Source organism: Pundamilia nyererei, unplaced genomic scaffold, assembly GCF_000239375.1.
Source record: "Pundamilia nyererei isolate P.nyererei 1_Seehausen unplaced genomic scaffold, PunNye1.0 scaffold00200, whole genome shotgun sequence".
Lineage (NCBI taxonomy): Eukaryota > Metazoa > Chordata > Actinopteri > Cichliformes > Cichlidae > Pundamilia > Pundamilia nyererei.
In genome coordinates, this window is record NW_005187601.1 from 627751 (window position 1) to 640003 (window position 12253).

At 40.3% G+C, this 12253-nt stretch overlaps 2 protein-coding genes across 4 annotated transcripts in view; both read right to left on the reverse strand.

Moving 5' to 3' along the window:
• The window catches only part of LOC102208465 (golgin subfamily B member 1), a 39759-nt gene extending 35858 nt beyond the window's left edge, over positions 1-3901 (reverse strand). For all 3 annotated transcript variants that reach the window (XM_013914488.1, XM_013914487.1, XM_013914486.1), the window contains exons 1-3: positions 3785-3901; positions 1655-1713; positions 797-952 (exon numbers count right to left, since the gene is read on the reverse strand). In XM_013914488.1, coding sequence (XP_013769942.1) covers positions 797-952; positions 1655-1699 — 201 coding nt within the window. In that variant the 5' untranslated portion in view covers positions 1700-1713; positions 3785-3901. The remainder of the gene's footprint in view (positions 1-796; positions 953-1654; positions 1714-3784) is intronic.
• Positions 3902-7774: 3873 nt separating this feature from the next.
• On the reverse strand, positions 7775-11050 carry guca1g (guanylate cyclase activator 1g). The gene is made up of 4 exons (XM_005747586.2): positions 10787-11050; positions 10555-10704; positions 9690-9786; positions 7775-8451 (listed from the first exon to the last, which is right to left on the reverse strand). Exons 1-4 carry the CDS (start codon positions 10979-10981, stop codon positions 8321-8323), a joined length of 573 nt encoding a protein of 190 aa, XP_005747643.1. The 5' UTR covers positions 10982-11050; the 3' UTR covers positions 7775-8320.
• Between the last annotated feature and the right edge of the window lie 1203 nt (positions 11051-12253).

The window sequence follows — 12253 nt, forward strand, 5'->3', positions numbered from 1 at the left end:
AATTAATGTAATATAGTATTGGCCATACTATATGATGTATTGCTTGTCTTTGTTTAATAATACAGAAGACAAAGACCTTAAAAAATAATCGCATATCGCATCGCAATCGCAATATTGGGGCAAAAAATCGCAATTAGATTATTTTCCATAATCGTTCAGCCCTAGTTCTCTGACCTGAATACGTAAGGAAATGACTGTCTCGTCCGAAAGACTGTTTCCAAGCCATGTGCTGGGGAGACCCCAACTATATCTAGCTGGTATTGCTAAACCTCACGCACAAGTTCAAGAGGGTTAGGCTATATTCATCCAGGCACCACAGGCTGAGGCCTGCCTAACAGGTTGGGAACCCAGTAACTCGGTCTTGGGCAGAGTGAATCCAACTATTAAAAGCAATCCTTGCATTAAAAATTTTATAAGATTGTCCAATTACTTTTAAACCTGTGAAATGGAGGATGTATGTATCTATGTATCTGTGTATAAAAATAACTAAATAGCTATAACTGCTACAGTAATGCAATACTTTTGTTAAACCCTTGAATAAAGCTGAAAGTTTGCACTCCAATCATATATTGATGGTTTAATTTAAATTCCACTCTGATGATGTTAGGCAAAATTTCAAGAAATATATAATTATCAAAATACTAATGGACCTGACTGTATGATAACAAAAGCTAGCACATGTTTTTCATGGTTTAATCAGAGAAATATGATCCCAGTTTGGCACAACTGGACAACACTGTCCTACCAGATGCGCAGCTCTTTATTGGACTAACATTGTAGAAGAAATTGTCCCCACCTTCAGCTGGTCATCTTTGGAGCAAAGAGCTGCATCTTTTTCACGAATCATCTCCTTCAGCTGAGTGACAAGCTGCTCAGTCTGGGTCAGCCTCTCTGCCATTTCTTCCACAGGAATCTCTCCGCCACCAGCATGGCTGGGTGGAGAGCCCGAGCCCTGAGAAGAGACAGACGAGGTGGTGAGTCAGTGAAAGGAACACTGATAATGTTGCAGTGAGTGCGCTCATGTTTATTTGCAACACAAAATGCTGCTTTGTTTAGAAACTGTGTAGAGTATGCAGAGACTGAACATATATATGAGTGAGAAGTATTAGAATGATAATGCAGTAATAGTACTGTAATATTATAATAGAGTGCAGAAAATGTACAATATGATTTGCAAATTGACACTGATTACATCAGTTAGTCAGAACTAATCCGAATGTCAACATATGAGCTATAAAGCAAAGAGGATCCAGATGTGAGGAGCTTTAAGCTTTAACAGTGACTCCGCGCCCTCACAGGCAGCCAAGTCAAAGCCAGCAGTCCCACTGCATAGCTTACACCAGGTTTCCTTTCAGCTAATTTAATGCCTTTTATATAATAATGACACCACGTGAGATGACATGAAATGATTCATCACAGTGTGAAAAATGCTGTCAGGTACATAGAAAGGTTACTCTGTAGCATTTGTAGCAGCTGTGGTTTTGAAAAGGTGATGGAGGCAAAATCTGGAAACAGTCCAGTGTTCCAGTGTGCCAAAGTCTAGCACTTTAAGGGCTTAATGCTTGTGTAATCTTTCAGAATATAGTTTGTTATCGGTGATAATCAGTGATTACTGAGCCTTCGAGGAATGGGAAACGAGCACATGTGTACTTACTCCAGAGCCGGGCTCTCCCTCTTCACCAGAAAACCATTTAAGCATGGTTACTCTTGGACCTGAAACATCAACACAAAAAGTAAATATTCACAGAGTAACAATGTGCCCTCTTTCAGTTCTCTTCAGTGTGTTACAAGAAGAAAATCTGCATGTATTATTCATCACATCTTACGGCACACACCTCTACATCCCATCCCATCTTTTTTCACTGCTATGGTGAATATTCATATTCAACAATTTGCTCAGTGTAAGTACAAATACTCCCAAGAGGCAGTTTTGTTTTGGTTTTTTATCTTGGTTCTGTATAACGGCAATGGACAGATATTTGTACCATGGTCACCTCGGGCACACCGCTCTGATGGTGAGCCTAAAAGCCCCACCCACCTGCTGTTCAAACTTCTGTTTACAAAGAGTAGAAGAAGAAGGGGTGAACGGGAAGGAGCAGTATATCTTGTTTCAGATAGGATAAAATGAGGGCCTGCATTAAGGCTCAGCAGAAGCTAAATAATGCTTAGATGGAACTGTGAATCATCCAAAGCAATATGCTGGGCTAATTATCTCATTTCTTTCATATCAGCAAGGATTTTGGCATCCAACAACTCTCAAAACAAAACAGTCTAATGAGGATAAAACCATTTCTTTGCATTCACTCGTCACCTCTCTTACAGTGGTGCACTTTTGCCTCTTCAGACTCACTTTTGTTTAGTTCAGGATGAGCCAGGGTGACTCAAAGTCAGCCTTTGTTCAGGAAGGACTACGTGGAAGAAGTACAAGTCATAAGATTTCACTAAGTAAACCTTTAGAAGAACTATTAAAGCCTTGTGGTGATGCAAAGTGAGTCAGCTGCTGCCTAGGGTGTGGAGATGGTTGCCCTTATGAAACGGGCTTTATGTCAGAAACGCTATTTAATCTGAGCCTAAAGTTCTCTAAAAAAATGTTTATAATTGACAACAAAAGCCTATAATAATGTAAATAAATTAGAAGGTCAGCGGTCACAGCATTACAGGCAACACAAGACTGTGCTCGCAATGTCCGCTCTTAAAATATTTACTAGCACTCTAGAATATCAGATTGACTGAGGAGTGCAGGAAGGTTTTCAGGTCACCTGAGCTAACAGGATAAAGCTATGCCAAGTCAGACAAGGGGCTGTTTGGATGGTGACCAAGGATAGATTTAAATATAACTGTAAAGACTTTCTAACTTTCCAAAAGGCCATCAGCTGATTTGGAGCAACAAAAGGCATGTCCTTCCTTAAACCCAGACCGACAGGTGTTGATCTTCCACTCAAACCACTGCAAGACTAAATGTAGGCTTAAACTGACCACGACTCGAGGCCCTGTGCTTCACATAGGGCACCAACAGGGTGCATGATCAGCCAAATTCATTCAGCTCGCTGAACCGTCCAACCCACGTGACGCAAGGTGGAAATATCAGGTCAAACTGGTTTTCCGATTCATGCCACAGTGTAGCTTTTCATGAATTTCAGGACTTTTTTAGGTTTCTGCGAATTATACCTACAAACACAAGTTTCAAGCAACAATGAGCCACAAGCAAGAAGAACAACTGAAGTCTGCGTGAAGTCTGTAACGCAGAATCATTCCCGGTCAGACTGGGAATGTGTGGTATTTTATCCTTAAATCCTCCTAGTGTGCCTAATATATGGAAATTAGGAGCACGGTTTAAGCTACTGCAGGCAAACATTGTTGAAACACAAGCTCGCGTTTATATGGTAATTATACACACACTAAATTCATAATAGAATCGCCATGTTACAGGAGGAAAAATAAGAAATGTAGCGTCTCTAACGTTTGCTCGACATTAGCCGAGCTTGAGTTAGCAGCCGGGATCAGCAATTCTTACAACTGACCGTCCCGTACCACAAGTCATCCGACTTCATAACGCTTCGCAGTTCGTTCAGCAGCAGGTCTTTAGGGGCTGCCCCGTGCAGGTCGGTCGGGGTTTTTTTAAATGACCAGTTATAGCTAACGCTAATCCAACCAGCTAACTTAATCTTGTCAGCTATGCAGCTACATGCTAACATAGTTAGCTCTGAATTTCATCTTGGCCGCACGAGAAATTCGCTATGTCATGCGTCTTATACCCGGTAAAACATTACTTTCAACAGCTCACCGGGTTCACAAAGTCATGAAGAATCCACTTCAAAGATCGCCACGTTAAACAAATCCTGCAATATTACATTTTTATTCTTCTTGACGACTAAAGTGAAACGGGACAGATTGCTCACGTTTGTCAATAGACAATTGGGATGACAATGCGCATGCGCATTTCTGTTATCTTTGCGGGAGTCCGGAGGGTACCCATCTGTGTATAATTATTAACGAGTTACACATTGCATATAAAAATAATGTATTTGTCCACAATAAAGGAGTTAAGTCTTCCATTAGCTAAACATTTAAATTTAAACACTGGAATAGGCATGCTGTACTCTCCAATCCTTATCAAAGAGAAACCAGCGACCAAGAGAATAGTCGTCATACCATTTCCGCTTTCGTTTAAACGGCCCTTTGCTGAACCCTAATTTTGTTGGCAAACAGTGTGTCACCACAATAGTTTTATCAAGCACCACTTTCAATCTGATATTTCTTTTTTTCTCCTTTTTTAAACGATAAAAACTAAAATGACTCTTTGCTCTATCTAAGTATTTCAACAGATTTCTTTCTGTATTTCAAGAAATCAAAACAACAAAATTCAAATTGTCATCACCTTGCCTTTCTCCCCCCAACCGCTCAACCTTGGTATTCACGTAGTTTGGAGAAAAAGCAAGAGAGGTAAGGTTAGGGTGGTTTGGATATGTGCAGAGGAGTAATAGTGGACATACTGGACAAAGGATGGCGCAACTAGTTAAGAAGAAATAAGGAAGACCAAAGAGAAGATTCATGGATATAGCAAAGAAGGACATGCAGAGGTTTGGTATGACAAAAGAGGAGGGACAGGATATGTTGGCACGATATCCACTATGGCAACCCTTAAAGGGAGCGTGTTGTTAATAATCGTTTTTTGGTTTTTTGCAACTAACAGTAAGAACAAGACGTTTACATTACATATAAACATACATATAATGTAGGCAGTGTGCTGTAACGTATCCAATGCTACATACAACTGGCTATTTTAAAAATGACCACAGAGGTGTGCAACCTTTTTAATCTGCTTAACTCTGCATTTATCAGTAAAACTCTTTTGGCTATTAACCATTGGTTACAAATTGAGTACAAACACACACATTTACTTATTCAAAAGTGGTAAGTGCAAGGCGCCAAACCCCATCTTTATTTGATGTTTTATTTAAACTCCTGAGAGAAGTTGTTCACATCTCTTGGCAGCTGCATGTTCCACACTTTTAACCAGCTTGTTACTGCCCATGTCTGTCCCTGCTATTAGCTGAAATCAAGCATCTAATGCAGCAAAAAACACAGCGCTGTGAGTTTCGACATGCTAAACACTAGTGAGACACAAGGAACAACAACTGAAAAATATGGCCAAAGTAAAATGACAAAAATTGAGACTGCCTCCAAATCCACATAGACTTCCATGTTAATGCCCAATTTTACAACACAAATAAAGAGTATAGCTAACAGCTTACTTTTTAAAGCCATATGCAAAAGTTACACGCTTTTTAGACCATATTTAATTATATCACACAAGGAAATAAAGTTGATGTCAACCTTAGAATTGGCTTAAAATGTATAGATATTACATGCTAAATGTGCTTGAAATGCCATTTATACCAAATTCCATGAGATCACGTTGGGCTTGTCTGGTCCTCTGCAACTGTAAACTTTAAAATTATTTAGAATTTAGAATTGGATGATTTATCACTATAATTACAAGTGTCTGCCATGAACATATCATAGATACCTAAATTATGCACTTTTGGAATGCAGGTTCGTCAAATCTGCAGCATGAAACCTGCTCATGAAATAAAGTAAAGTTGACCAATTAGTTATTTGACATACAGTGAAGGAAATCTCAGTGTTCCAAGTTCCCTGGATTTGAGAAATCAGGTTTAATGAACTTGAGAGTTTTTTGGAATTAACTGTTAGACCTTCAGTGCATTCATAGCTTCATGTCTTTTTTATATATGATGCTGTCTTTTGTACAGACAGACATCTACCACCTGAACTCCTGCACATGGAGAAAACACAATAACAAGACACTACAATTCACTTATGAAAACAGAAATGTTGTCAAGTTTAAATGAAAGTTAGTAAAGCTTTCATCTCTGATATTAAAGAAGAAAATGTTTCAATATGAAAAATTACAGGGAGTTTTGTTTGACTTTCACAGCTTTAAAAGACGTAACTGGGCTTCAGCGTAGATGTGTACAAACTGCTGACCCGAGTGAGTAACTAGTACAGTATGAAAAACGAAGAAAATGCAACATGATGTAAATATATATATATATATATTTTTTTATTAATAAAATAATTGCACATTTCATATAAATGATCTTTCAAGTTCACCAGGAAATCTTTTGATGTCCAAACAGGAAGTGAAACACTACAGAAATATCTGTGCTGATGAACTCTATATATGTTGAGACCACATATATTTTCGAGTATTCTCCTGAAATCAGATGATAGTTTGATGGCACCAAGTGCAAAATAATCTCCTGTCCTGTCCTATGTCATCCCACATGTACAGTATGTAGTGTAATTTGTACATAAAGTGACAAATCCACAGATAATTATACCAGTTTTAGTATCTCTCAGCTCCTTGTTTTGGTTAGTTTTTTACCGTATTGCCTGGTTTCATCAGAAAGTTTCTTTTAGTCTCTCTTGCCAAATGATAAAATGGCAGAAATACAACTTGCTGTGAACAAAATACGTTTTATTTTGCTGTAAAAGGGCAAAAGAAATTGTTGTAATAAGTTTAAATGGATACATTATTACATGTGACAAAGATTCCAAATGCAACAAAGAAACAAAAGTCATGCTCACATTCAGTGTTACGCTGCCTCCTTTGGCACACTCCTGCATGACATAATACAGCGTTATTGTTATCTGTTATTGTCTTTTCTTTAATAATGTTCTTAGACTTTCTGGCAGCACTCTTAGGTGGGAAAAGTTGCATCTGAACAAACTAGAAGACTTCCAGAATGTCCTTTACATATATGACACTAACGTGGACAAGTTTAACCATAACATACCTCACCGAAGAAGAAACAGCACAGCAGAAACAGTCTATACCAACTGTCAAGCACACAGTGGTGGAGGGGTGATGATTTGGGCTTGGATCACTTGCAGTCATGGAAAACTCTGTGTTTTAGTGTTCTAGTGTCAAATGTGAGGCCATCTATCCAAGAGCTAAAGCTTGGCTAAAACTGGGTCATACAACAGAACACGGATCCAAGCACACCAGCACATAAAGGCTAAAAAAGAAGGTGTCAAAGTTTTGACTCAGCACAGTTAAAATTCAGACCTCAGTCTGAGTGAACTGCTGTGCATAAATTATTTACTTGCAAACCTCAATCAACACTATGGTAAAGAAGTGTTGGTCAAAATCCCTCAACAGAGAATTGATAGATTGATAAATTCACACAGTGAATAATTCCTTGAAGTTATTGCTGTGAAAAGAAGACCCGCCTGTGCCTCAATTTTATTCTGCAACCTAGACATCCACATTACTCACACTCTCACATAACACATACATATAGGGCCTTGGGGGTGGGCACGTTTTACAGCATCCAGAGGATGGTCGGTGTATTCCAACCCACCTCTGGCGCTGGTGCCCTACCCTCAATTTTAAATGCATATAGACACTGAGGGTTTTCGGGAGGAGCCGTGCTGCTCTCTGATAGGAAGCAGGAACCATGCTCTCCTGTGTTTTAAATGCACTTTAGAACAGCACACAGCAACACTACATATGAGCGGGCGGGAAAAAAGAAAAGAAGACCCGCAGGCTAACAATGACTCTATAACTCTACAGAGTCCTATCAGAAATGTCTTTTTCACATGACTGTAAGTATCTTTCATTACATTACTCTGATGATTGAACACTACCAACAGAAGAGGTTCATGTATAATGTCCAAATCAAGAGTATACAGCCTCATCATAATAACTAATTATATATAAATATGCTTAAATAAGGTGTGCTTCAGTTTTTTGTTGACAGTGTAAATTAACTCTGTCTCTCTGTATAAATATATTTATAAGATATGATCCTGTATGGGTAACCATTATGGATCTAAGAATATAATAATAACACATGAATATGAATTTACATCAGACGTTTTGTGAGTTTCGATTTCTTTAGGTGGACAAATGTTGCTTGATATCCTGAAACAGTGTGTGATTAACTAAAGTCATTGCACACGTTTCTTTTCTTTTTGTTCTATTTTTTCTCTTCTTTTTCTTTTCACCTGTTTTTGGATATTGTCCAGTGAAATGACATGGAGTCTGCCTGAAGCTAAGTGCTATTTTTTTCCAGTTTTGACATTTTGAAAAATAAGTCTGATAAGAAGCTCGGACCACAGACACAAAGCAATGCCTGTTGGACTGTTGGACCAGCCACCCCCGCTGAACTGCAGCTATGAAACAGTTCACTGTGCTCCAGCTCCAAGTTGCAGGGAGATGAACGTGGAGACAAAGGCAAACTTTTAAACCTCAGGTATGTAGATAGCACCACTCTGTCGGCCTCCAAATACATCATGTGGCTGATTCCAGTCTGCCGCAGTTCTGAATGACCCAGCCGGTGGCGTTGACATCAAGCTTCAGTAGGTCCATGACCCATTCATCCTTCTGAGCTCCCTCCATGAACTCCAACAAGGTTATCTCACCTGTTGGGCACAAAAACACGATCCACACTGTTGACTTTATACCACGGCTTCTATGATGTTTGGGGAAAAGTCACATTTTTGCAGTGTTACACCATTGCAGGCAATTGTACATTAAATAATCAAAATGTAACTGAGTTGCAGCTTTAATTCAAGGGGTCTTATTTTATTTATTTCTTTGCATTAAATGTTTAAGAATTACAGCTTTTTCTAGAAACAGTGCCCCAGTTTAAAGGCTCAAAATGAATGGGACAATTGACTGACAACCACTTTCATGGCCAGGTAAGGTCTGCCTCCTTGCTATTTAATGATAAATGAAGCAGACATGATATCTGAAGTTGAATCAAAAAGTAAAATCTGTATTTTATTTGAATTTATAAGAATGAGTGCACAGCTCAGGAATAAAAACTGAAAGAGGGCAAGGAGAGTGCACGATGGCAGAATTATTTCTAGTTAAGAAGAACAACTTCACAACAACTGCTGAAACAATAAAATGTTCTGACATAAAAACAGATTTTAGTTACTAAAAACAAGCTTATTAAGGCTGGATCCACGTCAGACTATTACTGTCTGAGTCACCACCACAGATCCATCAGCGAGCCATGTTCTCTCGTTGCTAATGTTCAGTGTCTGTCACCTACAGTTTGTCCTGTCAGGTTAGAGCTGAATACTCAGATTTCAATATCTAATATAAATTATGGCAGTATAAAGAAATGTACATATTTTTTAATCAGATTCTGTCTATGACAGTGACAGAGTGAACAAAGCTCATTTAAAAATCCTTTCTTTATATGGCCCACAATGATGCATTCATATTACACAGTCCACTGCATGAAGATTGAAGCTCTGCTCTTTTTGCCACAGTGAATCCAAGTATCAGAGCTCCAGTGATGACGATATACTCAGAGATGATTAAAGAGGCTCTCAGAAGAAGCTCCAAGACTCCATCACCTCAGAGTTTATGATTAGATTCATATTTTACTACACCTGCTTCCTCCTTAGAAGAGACAACTGGAACATCTAAATACTTAAAACTAAAAGTGGGTAGTTAACGATAAACTCGTATCAGGTTGTGGTGATTTACTATTTTGGATGCATTGAAATGAAAACAGAACATATATGAAGTCAGTATAGGAACAAACTACAGTGACATGAGACCATGAGACATGTTACGTCTCATGTCTAAGACATTCAGAACAATCACAGCATATTCACAACATAGTGCAGTGGTTTACACTCACCATCATTATTCTGGTCAACCAGCTGGAAGATTCGGTCACAGATTTGGGATGGAGTCATGCTTATGTGAGTCTTGTGGAGTTTGATTTTGTAAAGAATCTGCATGAGACACATGAAATGATGATCAAGCACACTCACATTCAATTTAGATCTAATCTCCTAAATATACAGTGTGTTGTCCTCCAATATGCTGACAGGAAAGTTTATTCTGATCTGACAGGGTCGACTCTGCCAAAGTTTTGTTTCTTTGTGATTTGCTAAATATGATGCATAGCTGAAAAAAGATCCAGGTGCAGACAGCATATTGTGTTGTGGTCTGACACACACACACACACACACAAACACACACACACACACACACACACACACACACACACACACACACACACACACACACACACACCAAAAAAAGGCTAGCTGTACACACACTTGGTCTGTTTGCTAAGATTGTTTTAACATCAGTTAACAAACTAATGACTTAGAATTACTAAGATTTGTTATTTCAAGAAGAAAACAATAAAAAGTGTTTAAAGTTTTCTGTTACCATAAATGACCAGCATTTATGTCTCCAAATTTAGAAGCTTCTAGTAAATTACAACAGCAGCCTCCCAGAATGGCCTCATTATGTGTTCATCTAATGTCCCGTGAGGCTGCATTACATGACCCCTGGGCCTAATCTGGTGCACAGGAGTAGTACTTTAAGCTGTCTTGAAAAGATCTGTGTTATGAAACCAGGTAACTTCTCACAGTTAAGACAGATTACACACAGATGATCCTCCTTTTCTACAAATCTTCACTCTTAACATACTGTTCAAAATAAAAAGAAAAGCCGTGCAGGAAAACTTTGAATCACACAGTTTATCTTACCCTGACAAGCCGTTTCACCTCCGTCCTGTCCAGCCTGCCGTTTCCATCACTGTCATACATCTTGAAGGACCACTTGAGCCGATCTTCAAGATTACCTCGTAAGATCAAGTGAAGTGCTGCCACATACTCGAGGAAATCCAGTGTGTTATCCTGTTTAAAAATAACAAAAAGGTACATTTACAGTGAAGTTGTACATTTATTTTTACAAAGACAAATTGTTCTGTCTTTTTACCTTGTTTGTGTCGAACGAGTTGAATATTGTTTCTATGAAAAGGGACTCCTCTACAGAGCTGCTTGGAACTCCAAAGATCTTCTTGAACTCATGCAGGTGCAGGGCACCGCTCGGACACTCCTTCATGAAAATGACACACAGCTCATGAATCCTTGCCAAGTCCATCTCCTCATTGTGACTTTCTTCTTGTCCCATGGCCTCTGCCAGCTTGAAGGAAAAAACCCCAAGGCGTCTGCTTGCACAGTCAAACTGAAGAGCTTTGGACTGCTGCTTAGCCTCGCTCTCACTAACCTGACAGGGCGTGGCAGGTTAGTGACACGTTAACCTTTTAATTTGCTAATCTCTTGACTTTTAATCAGCAACATCTTGTTATAACACGTCTGAAAGTTTGGCATTGCATGTCATCAATGTGCCAACAGCAGTGAATACTGTGGTGTCTACTTAATGGTAACTTAGGTGGTTAATTAAACCAGCTCTCTTTGATATTAGCAGCCTGTCTGTCATTAGATATGTGCTGCAGCAGAAAGAAACATGGCACTCAAAGAACTGTAAATAGAAATTCTGTAACAGCAGGGAGATAACTCATGGTGAAGGGGTGGGGTTAAATAAGTGTCACTTCTTCCCACTCCTTTTCCATATGTAACTGAATCTGAACAGGTGAAGCAATGTTCGAATGCCCATCCATCCATCCATCCATCCATCCATCCATCCATCCATCCATCCATCCATCCATCCATCCATCCATCTTCTTCTTGACCACTTCTCTGGGGCCGGGTCGCGGGGGCAGCAGCCTAAGCAGAGAAGCCCAGACCTCCCTCTCCCCAGCCACTTTGTCCAGCTTGTCCAGGGGGAACACCAAGGCGTTCCTAGGCCAGCCAAGAGATATAATCTCTCAAGCATGTCCTGTGCCTCCTCCTGGTGGGACATGCCTGGAATAGCTCACCCAGGAGGCATCCTTATCACATGCCCTGACCACCTCAACTGGCTCCTTTTGATGTGGAGGAGCAGCGGCTCTACTCGGAGCCCCTCCTGGATTGCCAAACTCCTCACCCTATCCCTATCTCTTACCTTACCTTATTGTGGTGGAGGGTTTTGTGTGTCCCAGGGATCCCAGGGGCTATGTTGTCCGGGGGCTTTTGCCCCTTGGTAGGTTCTCCCATGGCAAAGACATTGCTCATGACAAAGAGTGATTCAGAAGACCCCTATGAGTGAAAGGCTAAGTTCACCCTGCCTGGGATATGGTTACCGGAGCGCCAGCCTGGAGCCAGGCCCAGGGAGGGTGCCCGAGGGCAACAGTCTGGTGGCTGGGCCTTAGTCCATGGGGCCCGGCTGGGCGCAGCCCGAAAAAGGTACATGGGCCCATCCTCTGTAGGCCCACCACCCGCAGGAGGCGCCATAGGGGTCAGGTGCATTGTGTGCCGAGCGCGGCCAGGAGCGGAGGCCCTGGTGGACTGATCCCCGGCTACC